Source organism: Anolis carolinensis, chromosome 1 (assembly GCF_035594765.1).
Source record: "Anolis carolinensis isolate JA03-04 chromosome 1, rAnoCar3.1.pri, whole genome shotgun sequence".
Classification (NCBI taxonomy): domain Eukaryota; kingdom Metazoa; phylum Chordata; class Lepidosauria; order Squamata; family Dactyloidae; genus Anolis; species Anolis carolinensis.
In genome coordinates this window covers 323,517,340-323,533,949 of record NC_085841.1, presented here as the reverse complement: position 1 = coordinate 323,533,949, position 16,610 = coordinate 323,517,340, and the positions used below count along the sequence as shown (strand labels likewise).

The following is a 16,610-nucleotide window of genomic DNA, read 5'->3' as shown; positions in this document are numbered from 1 at the left end:
TTTTTGGGTTCTATCTAAAGCATGCTTACTTGGAAGTTTCATTGAAAATAATGGGACTTATTTCAAAATAATATGTACACAGCATCAGCTTTAGTTAGAATTATAGTATCATAAATAGAAATGAATATGGATTTATTATAGTAATATACTGTATAAAGCAGCCTCTTTGTTGCAAAAGTGGGGCTTTACTAATTTTCCAAAAATCATACAACCTAACCAATTTTCCAGTTCATGAAACTGGTCCTTTTCTAATTATTGACAAGTAGGTGAAAGAGTTTTCAGTTACAAAGAATTATTTCATAAATGTAGCTTTTCAGATGAAATTTTGAACAATTAAATTTGCAAACCATCTCCTTTGCAGGTATATTAGTTCATTTAAAGATTAAGCCACAATGGGTTGAAGAAACTGAAGGAAAGCATTTCAGCATCCATCCTGTGCACGTGTCAGGGCTGTTATGGTAGTCTAGATACTTACCCTTTTGCCATTGTGATGAAAAGTTGGGTAATGTAAAACAATTTAGTCAGTTTGCAAGGCAATAGGAGCAAGTGGCCTCAGTTGAGGTTTACTTTTTTGCTTGCTAACAGATAATGTTTGCTGTACAGCACTTTATAGCAGATTTTAAAGATGGTGTTGTGCCATCAATCCACATGAAAATAATGAAGTGGTTAACCCCCTCCCCCTTTTCTGGTTAAACTCCCAGAAGAAGACAAATGATTGGTGGGGCTATTCAAATGCTGTCCCACATCCTTGCAGCTCAACAGTTGATTTCAGATAGACATGTGATTGACTGTAGAGGGGAAAGTGGTGCCAAGAGCCATTGCATTGTACAGACATGTGCACCTACATTTGTTGGGCTTACATCACCAAGCCAGGGGAACTCTAAAAGACCGGTTGTTGAAAATGGCCTATTCAACATAGAGATGGGTGACAAGTTGGAGTACATGCTTAAAATGTACATCACTCCTGCAAGTTTGGTTTCAGGTGCAAGTTCATCTATTGTCATGATCCCGTTCGGGCTGGTACAAGCAATCCTCTGACCCTAAGAGGCCCTTCAGCCTGATGACATCTAGGTGGTCTCATCTGCAAGATCTTGTTAGGCAAATTCTCCTCCAAGATCTTTTCATTGAGGAAACACAGTAAAACCCTTGTATCCACAGCGAATACATTCCAGGACTCCTTGTGGCTATATGGAATACTGAATCCTACTGAATAGATTACTTTTAATGAAAGCATATCATAGAGTTGCATTGGAGGACCTAGAAAATGCTTAGAACATATTTTGTTAAGTGAAACCACATTGCTATAGAACCCAACCCTGTACCATTGATTCTTGTGAGATTTCTCATGCTACTTCATTGTGTCCAAGACAAATGGAGAACCTTGTCCAATTTTGGACCTTAGGGACATCATTTAACATGCAGCCCAGATTGCTTTGTGACCTTGGATTATTTTCATATCAGAATCCAGTTTTCACACAGGTGTTTTATTTGTTTCATAATGAGAAGAAAGACCTGGTTTTGAATCCTCCTGTTTTGGCTGTCTGCTTCTTTAAATCTTTATGAAGTGCATGATGGTGGTGATGACCTGGTTCAGGTAAAAAGGTGTTGGACTTCCTGAAATCAGTGACTGGATCCTTACTGCTCATTCACAAGATTGCCCCATTGATAACATCAGTCTCAGTCCTTGACTGGTTGGACCTGGACATCAATTTTGAAAAGTCTCATCTGGGACTGTTCCAGGCTTTGAAGGTTATCAGTGCTATTAGGGTTCAACATTTTCAGTTGTCTGTCTGCCAGACTGAGGGTTTAAGTGAGAATCATACTGCTCACATGGTCTAGGGAGCAGCTTTAGAAGATTCCATATGATGCATTGCACAGTAAACCCATATCAGTGAATTCACAGATGACTTCTTGCCTGATCTTTATGCATTTGTGATCATTTGTAATTTTGGTCTCTAAATATTCACTAGTTTAGGGAATACATAGGGATTGTGAAACTCCCCCCGTTTCATTTCCTGGGCAGCAGCCTCTGTGAGCAACAGCGGTCTGTTCCACTGTTGATTGGGAAGCAGTTGGCCGATATTTCAGACCCTACTGTTCTTGCATGAGTCAATTCTGGTGCAAAGAAATTTGTAACAGAGGACTCTGCTTCTGACTATTGCACTGTTGCACTGAAAATTGTTAACAGGAGGAGAAGTCAGCTTCTTCACCATTGTCAGGGGAATAGCCCCCCTGTTGTTTGCAGTGGCTGCTTCCCAGTGACTGAAGGCTTGGGAACTCTCACAATCCTTAAATATTACCAAAACTAGTAAATTTTAGGGATCATAAATATCGGACAGTCATATATGTGTAACTCTAGGTTGTTATAAGTTAACAACTGGCACAGATCCTCAGTCCCTCAGTGCAAGGGATAGGAGTGAGGAACTGTAGCTCATAGCAGTGGCTGTCCACTAAATGAGGGCTGGGAGATATTATATAACTATGTAGCTAAGGTGGTTATATATTCCTGACTGACATAGTGAATTCTAGCCAAAATTTGCTAGTTCTGATACTTTAACATAAATTACGGATTATCAAACTATTTCATTCATGACTCTTTGTTTTCAGTGGAACTTCCATGTAATATGTTTTATAGTTATTTTTTATCTATTTACTGATTGATGATCTGAGCTATAGCTTGCAAGCAGAGGAATCTCTAGTCTGCTGTCCTCCATTGCTTTCTTTATGTCTGCAGAGGAGGAGTCCCTGCCTGTGTTTTCACACTTGCGGGTTCCATGATTTTCTATGGTTCTTGCTGAACTGGGGTTTCTCTTCTCCTCTATAGAGACATTTCTTCCTGTGTAAGTGGGAAAACACTTCAAGGGTAAATGTTCATCTGCTTACTTGTTGAAGAAAGCAAAATAATATCTGTTTGTGGCTACAAACAATCTTCCATGAGTTTATTTTTACCCAATTTATTTCGTATGCTTGTGCTTCAAAATGCCTTCTTTGGCTTCGAACACTATTTTAACTTTTCAAAAATGAAAGTTCAACAAATAAAAGCCTGGGTAAATTTTGTTGTTTCCAAACCATTTTGACTTTGTAGTAATGTTAATAATTGCTGAAAACTTCTTAATTGTTTTTACATCAAGATCTAATTTAGAACTATTAGATCTCATTGCATGTAAAAAAAAGTAGAAAAGTGCATGACACTTTAAAAAATAAAATTGTGATGCCAATTCCTTTTGCATTTCAGGAGTTGTACTGCATGAAGTATATTTATTTGCTTATTAAAGACTGGCAGAATAATATTGTCTTACTAAAGATGCAGTAATTATATGCATTACTGTTAATACATTAATTCTTTCTTTATCAGTGACCACAAAGAAATTTAGATTGTTTCCTCAGTGTGGACAAATTATATAATATGTGAAAAGCCATACAACCAAAATGGAAGCAAACTGCACCTTTAAAATACTGAAATATAATTAAATAACACTATTTATTGATGCTTAACTTGTAACATTCACAAACAGCTTGCATTGCCAATTGCTGATTTATTTTTCTTTCAATAATATGCTGCATGTAGACAAAGATGACCTGTCCCCAACTGCTGAGGTTTGGGATGTAGACCAGGGACTAATAACTAAACTGAAGGAACAATACAAGAAGGAACGAAAGGGGAAGAAAGGGGTAAAGAGTAAGTGCAGATTCTGAATCTTGACACAACTCTGAATTATGTGGAGATGTTGAGAACAGTTTTTTAAAAATGGGTTCTCTTTATTCACCTCCATTTTAACACTTGGCTGTTTTGGGCAACCAACTTTAACTTTCCATCTAATAAATCTCCAAATGAATATATATCAAAAATGAAATTATTTTTAATTTGGATCTTGTCCTCGAGCATAAATGTTATGCTGCTTCAATACCACCTAAAATAATGTATAAAGGCAATGATGACTTGAAATCTGATCCAAATATAAATTAATAATATTGCTTCTGACCAGTGTTTTCCCAAACCTTAGTAAAAAAATTTGAGTAAATGGAAATAGCATTTTTTCATAAATGCTGAGGATGTATAATAGGAGTTTTCACACATTTTGGCTTGACGGTACCAATCAGCTATTGTATTTGGTCAACATCAATGTATTTCCTTCATCCTTTCCATATGCCAAAGAGCATGGAACTTGTTTCATTTCCCATGTCTATCTTTGTCTGTCTGCAAAATGTGCATGAAGGGAAGCAAGAACCAGCTCTTTCCCCAAGTCTTCCGGCTTTTGAGGGAGTCTTGTGGAAGAGCTAGCATCTTTTCTCTCATTTGGTGCTGAACTTTAGAGAATAACACAAGTCCTAGGAAACCAAAGGGAAGCTTCAGCTTAGTGTCACCTCATTTGGAATTTTGACAGCATCAGGAAGTCTTCTGCATGCTTTCTGTAAAGCCATCACAATCAGTCCAAACATTTATTTGGAGTTCCTGGTGAATTAAAGGAAAAGTGAATTATCACTGGGGAAAGACCAGCATTCATTGGTGACCTAGCACATTTGACCTTTAACTGAAACCCGACTTTAAAGATTTATCTCCACTAAGCTAATCATGCTGAAAAAATGGTATGTGAATTCTTCCATCACAGTCAAGAATAAGGATAATGCATATTCCATTTTCTATGTTAGAGGTAATACTCTTAATAAGGGAAGTAGCACAAAGCTGGAGTGAGTACTTACTTATACTTCATATGAAGCAGAGAGAAATGTTATAGGATCAACCAGAAACATTTTCATCCAGAAGCAGTTGTCTTCAAGGCAGCTGTTTTAGTCACGGATGCTGCAGAAGGACAAGGATGATATGAAGATTTGGGGCCATGCCATCCAAAATGCTGATTTTAGTTTGAGATGACTTAGTGCTTCTTATGTCAATGTGGAATGACTGGCCCAGGCCATAAAGTAATTGTATCCCAGTATATGGCTTAACCATTCAGAAGCAAGTCTCATCAAAGATTGTTATTGTGTATGTAACCTTTGAAGTAGTGCACTCATAAAAGGATTTTTTTGCACTGTTTTAGTAAAGGATTTAATGCTGGTTTGGCTTTATAGTCAAACTCTCAGTATAAGTTTATTTATGCATGGCATTTTTTAAAATTTAAAAATGGTTTTGCATGTACATTCTACTATTGATTTAACCCAGTACTAATTGATTTCTTCTGAATGGTTCTTTCCCTGCTCCCCAGGAAATACATTTAATCCACCATGTAGCTTCATCCATAGACTTCTGCTGTAAACTTGTTGGAGTTAGTAGTTTACTATTTCAAATCTAAACATATAGTATGTTTTAATTCAAGTACTGAAGGTTTATAAATACCTTTAACATTTTAAAATACATAAAATAAAATATTGATGGGTAATGAATAATGTTTGTAAAATTGAGTAATCTTTGGAACAAAATTCAGATATGACTCGCATGTTGGAGGCTCAATTGAGAACTATAGTAGCTATAGAACCACAATTAAACAACACAGTAATTTTTGCTTTTACCTTTATATCTATATCTCAGCCAAATTTAAATAGGTTATATCATATCCAGTGATGTTCAGATAAATTTACTATGCAAAATGGACCCATTTCTAAATCTTAGAAAGTAATATTTATGGTGCAACTGACCTTGAGTTTTTTTTAAAAAGCTTTAAAATGGCATTAGCTACAATTTCTTTTTGCAAAATAGATGTTGGTACGGTGAATTATGCTATTCACACACATATTAAGTACCTATGTGTGGAAACCTCTTGCTTGTTTCAGAAGGCAATCCATTAAGTTTAATAAAATGCTTCATTTTAAAAAAATAACATTAGATGAAATAAAGTCTGATAAGTTTGGTAATTTTCTTCCTTGTTTCAGCTTCTAATGCATAGTTCTAGTGGATTAATCCAGGAAATTAGTTTCAAAATAAAAGTATAACCATACCATGAATGTATAATATTATTCATTAATGTGCTTATGGTGTGAACTGTAGGTCCACAGGCTGTAGTAGTGCTGACGTTGGGTATATAAATTCATCCTTTAGTAGGCCCTTGTTATCAGTGGAGGTTTGATTCCATGACCCTGCATGGATACCAAAAAACGCAAATGCTGAAGTTTTGTATGAATAAAATGGCATAGGGCAGTAGTGGAGGTGGTGGCAGGCCCCAACTGCCAGGTATGTATTCTTCAAGTTCCCTTGCTGCAGGGAACACGCCCTACTTCCCACATTCACCTTTGAGGCAGAAACTGCTGCACTTCTGCTCATTTGTTTGCAAGACAGACACAGTGTCTAGTGGACTCCCTGGACACTACTTGTGTTGTGTACAGTATTACGCTGTGTGGTTTCAGTCTGCATCTGGTTTGAATCCTTGGGTCCTGAGCCCACAGATACAGCAGGACCATTGTGCTGCCTCAGAACAGTTCTTGGTGAAAAAGTTGTTAGTCTGTTTCTGTATTATGAGAAGTGACAGGAAAGAGTCTAAGAGCACCTCTCCATCCCTGGTATACAAACTGAAAGGGCAGTGCAGTGCAGCCAGTGCAGCAGCATTAAAATCATTCTGACAAAAATTCCAGGATTTGTTATCCTGTAACCTTTTAGATTAGTCTACTAACTGAACTAGTTATTACATTATTTAAATTGGATTAAGTCTAAGTTTAGCAGAAGTGGGCAGAGTTGCTATTATATATTATATGACAATGAATTAGGCTCTTTTTCCTGTGCTAGTGAACCCTCTACATTTCTTGATCTGCTTTATATACTCTGGTATAAATCTAGACATTTTAGTCAAAATATTAGCCCCCCAAAAGGTGGGTCATTTTGTCCACCTCAGCTTCTATTAAAAAGGGGCTGTCCTCTTAACTGAGTAGACTAGTGAAAGGCCAGAGCTTAGACCAGGGGTCCCCAAACTAAGGCCCGGGGGCCGGATGCGGCCCTCCAAGGTCATTTACCTGGCCCCCGCCCTCAGTTTTATAATATAATATTTTTGTATTAGTTTTAATAATATAATATATTGTATATACATATAATATTGATAATAATATTATGTTATACAATATAATACTAATAATAATACCATATAATAATATTCATTATTATCTATATATATAAAAGAGTGATGGCATCAGGTCAGCGGACAAAACAACAAAACTACAGGCCCCCCAACCTCGAAATTTGACAACACAACCCATCATCCACGGCTCTAGGTTGATACAAAAATAAAATAAAATAAAAATAAAGTCCTAATTAGAGGGAAATGAATAATTGTTTTTATCCAATTGCTGCCAGTTAGAGGGCTAAGCTCCACCCACTTGGTCTCCTAGCAACCTACTCAGTCCAGGGGACAGGCACAGTTAGGCTTCAAGACTCTTCCACACTGCCTATAAGATACAGATTATCTGATTTTAACTGGATTATATGGCAGTGTAGACTCAAGGCCCTTCCACACAGCTATATTACCCATTTAGAATCTGCTTTGAACTGGATTATCTTGAGTCCACACTGCCAGATAATTCACTTCAGTGTGCATTTTATACAGCTGTGTAGAAGGGGCAGTTCTAGGCAGATAATATAAGATTACAAATATACAGTAGAGTCTCACTAATCCAGCATAAACAGTGTCCTCTATCCTCACCACTTTCACAGTACACAAACAACCAAATGCATACTAAACATAAAGACAACCATACAACAGACATTCAATACCACCACTACCTCAACAATTTCTCACCAACACCACCAGAAAATGCCACAGCAACGCGTGGCTGGGCACAGCTAGTATATTATATAATACTAGTATGTTATATATTACATAACATATAATAGTATAGTGGTATAGTTCAATATAGAATTATATAATGCTAATATTGTGCTATGCTAATAATATAATATATTGTATGTACATATAGTTGTTCTGTGCCCTTCGGGGTGAGAAGGGTGGAATATAAATGTAGGAAATAAATGCAGTAAATAAATAATTTTAGACTTGGGCTCGGCCAAAGTCTGAAATGACTTGAAGTCACACAACAACAACAACAATCCTAATAAACTTGACTATCTCATTGGCCAGTAGCCGGCCCACACTTTCCATTGAAATCCTGATAGGTTTATGTTGGTTAAAATTGTTTTCATTTTTAAATATTGTATTGTTCTTTCGTTGTTGTTGTTGTTTCACTACAAATAAGACATGTGCAGTATGCATAGGAATTTGTATTTTTTTTTTCAAATGATAATTCGGCCCCTCAACAGTCTGAAGGATTGTGGACCGGCCCTCTGCTTCAAAAGTTTGAGGACCCCTGGCTTAGACTGACCTGGGAGTAGCTAAAAGAAGCATTGACTTCCTCTCCAGTGTGACATCGGTTCTGGGCCTTTTGTGTGCTTGGAAATTGTGGTGGCAGCCAGGGCAACTGGCCCCTGATTCGATATTGGTACTGTCCTGTCTCTGCAGAATGTTCTTCAGCTTATCCACAGGTCATATCAGAATCTATCATTTTAGCCCAAACCTGCCCTTGGCTTATAGATGAGATTGACTTATGTATAAGTACATACAGTAAGTTTCAGTACAGGTTGAATATTGCTTCTATGTAATTCTGAAATCCATACTGATCCATATGTGTGGCTGAGATAGTGACATATTTACTTTCTAATAGTTTAATGTATACAAATACAAATACATAAGCATTGTATAAAATTACCTTCAGGCTATGTGTATAAGGCTGTGGCACAGGCGTGAGAGCAAGCCAGCTGCAATTAACTGTAATGAATCACTCTGACCAGGAGGTCATGAGTTCGAGGCCCGCTCGGAGCCTATATTTGTTTGTCTTTGTTCTATGTTAAAAGGCATTGAATGTTTGCCTGTATGTGTAATGTGATCCGCCCTGAGTCCCCTTCGGGGTGAGAAGGGCAGAATATAAATGCTGTAAATAAATAAATAAATAAATAAATAAATAAGTGTGTATTAAACATAAAAGAATTTTGTATTTAGACTGCAAATACTGATATTCTAAAATTGGAAAGAATCCAAATCCAAAACACTTCTGTTCCCAAGCATTTTGGATAAGAGATTCTCAATATTTATATGACTTTGAAACTTAAATTATTGTCATTCTGATTTGATTTACCACCCTACATGTAGTATGAATGCACAGTAGAAGCCAGAATGACCAAGGTGACGTGACTTATGAGGAAAGATGGTAGACCACATTACATATAAAAGCCATAGCCTTGAGCGTGCAAGACCTGGGCAGGGTTGTTGATGACCAAGATTTTTAGAAATCTCTTGCTTATAGGTCTTCCATTAATCACTATCAACAACAAAATACCATAATCTCCATTCATTACCCTGCTGGAATATTATTTGTCTTATTCAGTGAATTTAGTGTTAACCTACTTGAGATTGTATGAAATATAATTCACAAAATTGTTCATTGTTTTCTTTAAGAAGAGGTTTTCTATCATAAGTTTATATGTGTGTGTTAGTTTTGTAATGAGTTGTTGATGAGCTGGCTTATTAGATATGTTTTCGTAGAACACTTTTCTTAGGGTATCAGGAGAAAGAAGCTGGATTTGCTTTTGCTTTCTTTTTGTATAGAGTAGATGAATTTCTTGTAATGCCAAATTGTCTCTTTTTGTTTTGTGTAAGCAGAGTCTGCTGGGATCTCATTGTAAAAATGTAATAGGAAAGTGTAATTGGAGAAAACTTCTTGCATCCTGGAATATTCATGTAGTGGTTGGTTATTTGTCCAGCAAAGTAAGGAGGGTGTTTTCTGATGGTTCTGTTGGCAGAAGATAGGCTAGAATTCTTTCTCACACTTGCAATTTTTGATCTGTGATTGTAGCTTAATAGTTTAAATCATTTTCACTATATGTCTATTTTTTAAATAAATAAAGAGTAGAATATTTTGTTTAAAACATTGTATATGTTCATCTTGCCTACTAATTTCAAGTACCAGATAAGAAATTATCTGCATAAATAAATATTGTTAAATTGCCTGATCATTTAAAAAAGGGGGAAAGTTAAAGAGTTTGTTGCCTTCTATTCAACTAATTCATTCATTTTTATACATCTCCTTTTTGATAAAAAAAAATTGTACCGTCACAATTATATTCAGTTTTAATTATAAACACTGGAATTTTTATAACTATTCTTTTGTTCAAATATATTATTATTAAAGTTTTTCCAGGGAAGTTTAAACATTTAAGTATCTCCACATCTGCTTAATCAATTGCATAAAGAAAACACAAATCAGAATCCTTTTTAAACATACAGTCAATTTTTAATTCATTTCCCAACACAGTTTTTTGGAAATATATAGATAGTCTACTCAAGCATATGTCTTAATGAAATCACATGAAATCAAGATTGATTAGCAAACTAGGCGTGTAAATGGCTATCAAGTCAGACGGTAGCAATCAAATGAAACTGTGCTGCTGACATTAATTTTCAGGGGTCAACAGAACAAAACTGCACGACATGATAGCTGATCTGGGCGATGATGAGCTGCCCCACATCCCTTCAGGAGTCATTAATCAGTCTAGGTCACCCTCTTCTAGAATGACTGATCATGAAGGTGCCAGAGCAGAGGAAGGTACAATACATTCACCTACTTACTTTGTTTTTGCAAGGTTTTATTTTAAAACCACAATTGCTGAATCCCACTGAACCTGATGGTAACACTAAGATGACATTTTTTTTCTTAGAAATTGGATCTGAAGAACACTGCCACTCTACATTCTACAGCTTTTGTCTTGTATGACAGAAATCAGTAGCCAGATCTGTTTTTAGATTAGATGTATAATCATAGAGAGCTTACTGGAGCTATACAGAGTAATTACAGGGACTGATCAGGACGTCATTTCCAGGTGGTGATGATGCCTTTTTTATGTTCTACTCATCATGGAATGGAGAAGACATTTAAAAAAAATTAAAAAGCTATTGTTGCCTAATGTTTTACTGTACTGTTGTTGAGCAGAACTACTTTGTTATCTGCTCACTATCTGAAAGAACATCACATTTTATCACCTGATATAATTCATATTAAAATGGTCTCTTGTAATTAATGGTCTCTTGCTAAGCAACAAATTTTACCAGTGTTGAATATCAATCCAAAATATATTCAGATTTTCCTTAAAACAAAAGACACCCTTTCTTAAAAAGAAATCTATTTTAAAAGTTGCCGGGGGGAGAGGGGTTGCCCCATGAGATATCTGATAGCAGTGCATACTGTTACTGTATATACTCCTTAAGTGGTAGTCCATAAAGTTCAAAATAAATCTATGAAGTGAAGATATTCATGTAAACTTTTCAACCTTAATCCATGTGTGCTTTCACCATGCTTTGTCCTTGATAATTCAGTATCCTTAGTACACAGACTCAGGCCCCAAAACCTAAGAGTCAGATGTTGCCAGTATTGTCTTGAATATGTACAGAACTACCTTCAAAGTGCTTTTTACTCTGAAGTATTTACTTTGCGAGACAGGATGTAGTGAGCTTTATTTATATAAAATCCAATATTTCAGTTCAGCTGGATGGATCTGATCTATATAGGAAATGAATTTATAATTTCATTTCTCTCACTAGAAGACTTCAGGCATCTTGTATTGAATGTTTTGTGTGAAAATAGTATTTTGTTTAACATAATATATTCCTTCCTCAGTTTAAAGATCAGCGTCATTTTTTCTTTTCTTTTTCTCCCTCCATTGTTGAATGTGAGTTTGATTTCATAAAGTTTATCTGATTTTATGTTTGTGTAAAAGTGGCAATACGTCTTACAAAATTTAGAAGATATAGGAGGCTAAAGATTTTACTAATGTTCTTGTTCTATGTGTTTCTACTAAACTAGTTAACCAGTGGGACACTACTTGCTCTAAGGATGGAATGTACATATTTTATAGAGTTCTATCGTAGGCTTGATTAATATATGCCAATCCTTGTGATATTATGTATAAGTAAGAGATTTTTAAGGATAAATTATTAGTTCCCCAACCCTCTAGCACAGCTTTTCTGGGAGTAAATTGAATGGCTTACATCAGTAGAATAATGAGAAGGTGATTTCCTTCCCCACAGTTCCCATGTCCTGCTAATATTCATTCTGAGGGTTTTCAGGAGCCTCTGAAATAAGTTAAGGGAGACAGTGTCCCCTTTTAGAAAGGGAAATCTCTGATGAAGATGAATTTCAATTTCAATGTGTTCCATAAAATAAATGCAAAAAGGAAAGTAGAATTACGCTTCAGGTAAGTGGATATAAATAAAAATCAAAATTACTTAGATGCCTATTTATTTCTTGCTTTCAATCCCTAATAATAAGATTAATATTCTAAATAAGCATGCATTATGGGCAGATAAATGAAAAATGTAAGGTATTTAGGATAAAGTTGCCATCAAAATATTTTGGGCAACAGTTCCCAACATCCCCAATTTCTCAGAATCTGCAGGCACTGTTTGGCAGTCAAAACTATAAAAGAGACTTTTATATTATATTGAATATTAAGCAGCGTTTATGCATACTTTTAGATAAATAACATTTTGTGCCTCATTCAACTTTAATTCTTTGTGATATCTTTATTGATTTTCATTTCCAAATCTTAATAAATTGTCTTTTGTGTTTTTCTTCTTCTTTTATAGCTGAGCCAATAACATTTCCATCTGGAGGGGGCAAGTCATTTATCATGGGTTCAGATGACGTATTATTAAGTGTACTGGGCCTTGGGGACCTTGCAGACTTGACAGTAGCAAATGACGCAGATTATAGTTATGATGTAAGTGAACTTCTATTTTAATTTAACAACAGTACATTTTTAGAATGTTCCGCATGTTTAGGATCAACAGCTTTGTACCATCAATCTGTTATGGCTTTAAATTACTTAAAATGTGGCCATGATTCAATAAGACTGGTTCTGTCGCTAAAACTAAGGATAGGCTATCCCCTACAGTTGCTTGTTTCAATGCACTCTGTGACTTGGAGGGACTCTGCAAGTATCATTTCCCAGCATCCTGATCTGCAGCACCACAAAAGCCCCTTGCTGCAGGCCCTGCCTTATTTAAGTGGTATGTTTTGTGGGTTTATGTTTGATCATCAGTAAGACTACTGGAGTTGCCTCCTCTTCATTTTTTTTCCAATGGGATTCACTGTTCAATTTAAAGTTGTGAATGGAAGACATCTTTCCTGTTTGTGGAAAGGTGGGTTTGAAATTAACTCACTGTTTCTTTTTAAGAACTTCCAGTTGTAAAATATTACTGGAAAGGGGGTTGTTAATGAGAATATTTACATTTTAATCAAATAATCACAAATACTAAGATGATTTAACATGAATATGAATAGAGTTTCATGTATTGTCATGCACAAAATTAGATGTTCTATGCTTCAGGTGTTGGTTCCCAATTCCTATCAGCTGTCATCTTTGACTATCTTGTCAAGGGCTGGAAGGAATTGCAGTACAACATCTGGAATAACATGATCCAGACATCTATAATTCCAGTCTCTCCTTTAATATTGGAAATCAGGGGAAATTAACATAGGCTATGGAGTATCATTAAGAAGAAAAAATATTATTTGCGTATAGGAAATCTTCTGAATGACAAAATCATACCTGATATACTGGATTATTTCCCAAAACCTTCACTGCAATTATAAATTGTAGAAATGTCTTCCTCCACAGGAAAAAAAAAAACACCGTAATGTAGATCTGGTTTGTAGAAGTTACCTGCCAGTAAGGGACCAAACGGGGGGAGTATATAGCTCTGTGCTTTTCTTATTTTTAACATTATGAACTTTTTATTTCAGTTGCCAGCCAATAAAGATGCCTTTCGGAAAACATGGAATCCTAAGTATACGCTACGCAGCCATTTTGATGGAGTGCGGGCATTAGCTTTTCATCCTGTAGAGCCTGTGCTGGTTACAGCCTCTGAGGACCATACTTTAAAACTTTGGAACTTGCAGAAAACAGTTCCTGCCAAAAAGCAAGTATATGCTTACATACATACCCTTAAAGAGCCTTATATATATATGGTACATATGGTACAGTAGAGTCTCACTTATCCAACATAAACAGGCCAGCAGAATGTTGGATAAGCGAATATGTTGGATAATAAGGAGGCATTAAGGAAAAGCCTATTAAACATCAAATTAGGTTATGATTTTACAAATGAAGCACCAAAACATCATGTTAGACAACAAATTTGGCAGAAAAAGTAGTTCAATATGCAGTAATGCTATGTAGTAATTACTGTATTTACGAATTTAGCACCAAAATATCACCACATATTGAAAACATTGTCTACAAAAATGCGTTGGATAATCCAGAACGTTGGATAAGCGAGTGTTGGATAAGTGAGACTCTACTGTATATTTATTATTTTTCTCTATTATTGATATTGTTACATTTATTTTACTCTATTTTTATTATTATTAATACATTTATTATTTTACTCTATTATTACATTTATTATTTCACTGTATTTATTATTATTATTATTATTATTATTATTATTATTATTATTATATGTATTATTTCACTATTATTATTAAAAGGATACATAAGCACATTTTGTTATATTGTATTGTTCTGGGCATGGCCCCATGTAAGCCGCCCCGAGTCCCCGTTGGGGAGATGGTGGCGGGATATAAATAAAGTTTATTATTTATTATTATTATATTCTGGAATCTTTGCCGTTTAATGTTTAGCAAGATTGTGCTCAAACATTGCTTATGGTGTCTTTCTTTCAGGAGTGCCTCTTTAGATGTGGAACCTATCTACACATTTAGAGCCCATATGTAAGTATATTAATATATTTTAATCTTCTCCCATAATCTTGCTCAGGTGATGCAAGGGAAGTGATGATGCAGAATATTTTGATTTAATACTTTCAATTCTAGGTTCCCATGCTTGCTTCTGATTTATTTTGTTTGTTTTTAAATTTTATGGGGAAACATTTTTGGATGGCATATAGAAACCATAGAGATACTTTTGGTTCCTCACATGCCAGAAGATGATACAGGAGTCCAAAGTTCTTTTTTTATTTTAACTATGGGTTCCTTCTCCTGTCACACAGTTATTCATTTTTGTTCCCGCCCAACAATATGTTTCCCCTTCAATCAAAGATCTTTCAATTAAGCAAGGAAAACTAGAAAGTAAAAAATACAGTATATACTGGAAAAAAGGAAGAGATCCTATGAAGAATCTAGAACTGCTCACATGTATGTGTCAACAGAAAGGTTAATAACTGGAGCGGCGTACAGGGAGCGTACCACTCCTCTGTTACGCCAGCTCCACTGGCTGCCGATTAGCTACCGAGCACAATTCAAGGTGCTGGCGTTAGCCTATAAAGCTCTAAATGATTCTGGCCCAGCTTATCTGTCCGAACGTGTCTCCCGCCATGACCCACCTCGAAGCTTAAGATCGTCAGGTGAGGCCCTGCTCGCGGTCCCGTCAGCCTCACAGGTGCAGCTGGCGGGGACGAGAGACAGGGCCTTTTCAGTAGTGGCTCCCCGCCTATGGAACGCCCTCCCCAGTGAAATCAGGCAGGCTCCCTCCCTCCTATCTTTCCGTAGGAAAGTCAAAACTTGGTTGTGGGGCCAGGCTTTCGAATAACAATTAGCAGCACTAATTACTATTATGTACGCTGGAACTCAATTGACAGACCCAGTCTTTTAGATTCGAACATGCCCATCTGTATTTTATAAGTGTTTTTATGAATGTCTGATGTAATTTAATAACTTTTTAATTGATCTACAATGTATTGTACTATTGATATATGCATTTTATTGTAAACCACCCTGAGTCCCCTATTGAGTGAGAAGAGCGGGATATAAATATTGTAATAAATAAATAAATAAATAAATAAACACTTGAGATTAAGAAATGACCACAAAATAGCAAGTTTTTGGAAGCATTAATGAGGCAACATTAAAAACAATATTTATTTCAACATGCAACAGTTATTCAGAGGATTCTGTATCAATGCCACTGAAACAATTAAAATGCAAAACAAAACAAAGAACCAGACAGACCCTGGTATACTGTATGTTTTCCCATTGATAATAATAATATAAGAGAGTACTTATGAAGATATGTTTGGAGAAAGCCACATATAGTGCTAGTAGCACCATATTGGCCAAGACACCTTTAATGTCCACTGCTGTTGCAGAAATCAAGCTAATAAGAGAATGACTCAGGTAAATGACACACAGAAGTGTTGTTTGTCTTTTTCAAGACATCAAAACTATTGATTTCCAGTTCAATGCAGTTAATGTACATTTTGAAACTGGATTATATGGCAGCCACACACAGCACAGGCAGCCTTCAAGCAACAGTCCTGCAATCAGTATTGTAGTGGGAGACAGCCATGCCTTGCTGATAAACAAGTCTTGAGCCTATTCCTTTAATACGTTGATTACTTCTTCATGGCACCCAGAGAATGAGAGGTCTTTACTTACTATGAAGATTCATTGTTATAAATAGCCTGGGGGAGCAATCCACTCAATCTCACATTGTGGCTGTAATAAAATGGGATAAATAAAACAAGATTAAATAGAAAAAGGAATACAGTAGAGTCTCACTTATCCAACATAAATGGGTCGGCAGAATGTTGGATAAGCGAATATGTTGGATAATAAGGAGGCAT

General features: G+C 35.9%; 1 protein-coding gene across 5 annotated transcripts in view; it reads left to right on the top strand.

The window, feature by feature from the left end:
- Nucleotides 1-16,610, top strand: part of strn3 (striatin 3) — a 48,271-nt gene that overhangs the window by 22,326 nt on the left and 9,335 nt on the right. For 2 of the 5 annotated variants that reach the window (XM_062968234.1, XM_008103410.3), the window contains exons 8-12: nucleotides 3,569-3,679; nucleotides 10,435-10,575; nucleotides 12,612-12,745; nucleotides 13,771-13,946; nucleotides 14,713-14,760. In XM_062968234.1, the coding sequence (XP_062824304.1) occupies nucleotides 3,569-3,679; nucleotides 10,435-10,575; nucleotides 12,612-12,745; nucleotides 13,771-13,946; nucleotides 14,713-14,760 (610 nt within the window). The remainder of the gene's footprint in view (nucleotides 1-3,568; nucleotides 3,680-10,434; nucleotides 10,576-12,611; nucleotides 12,746-13,770; nucleotides 13,947-14,712; nucleotides 14,761-16,610) is intronic. The other 3 variants (XM_062968235.1, XM_062968236.1, XM_062968237.1) reach the window with 3 other exon arrangements.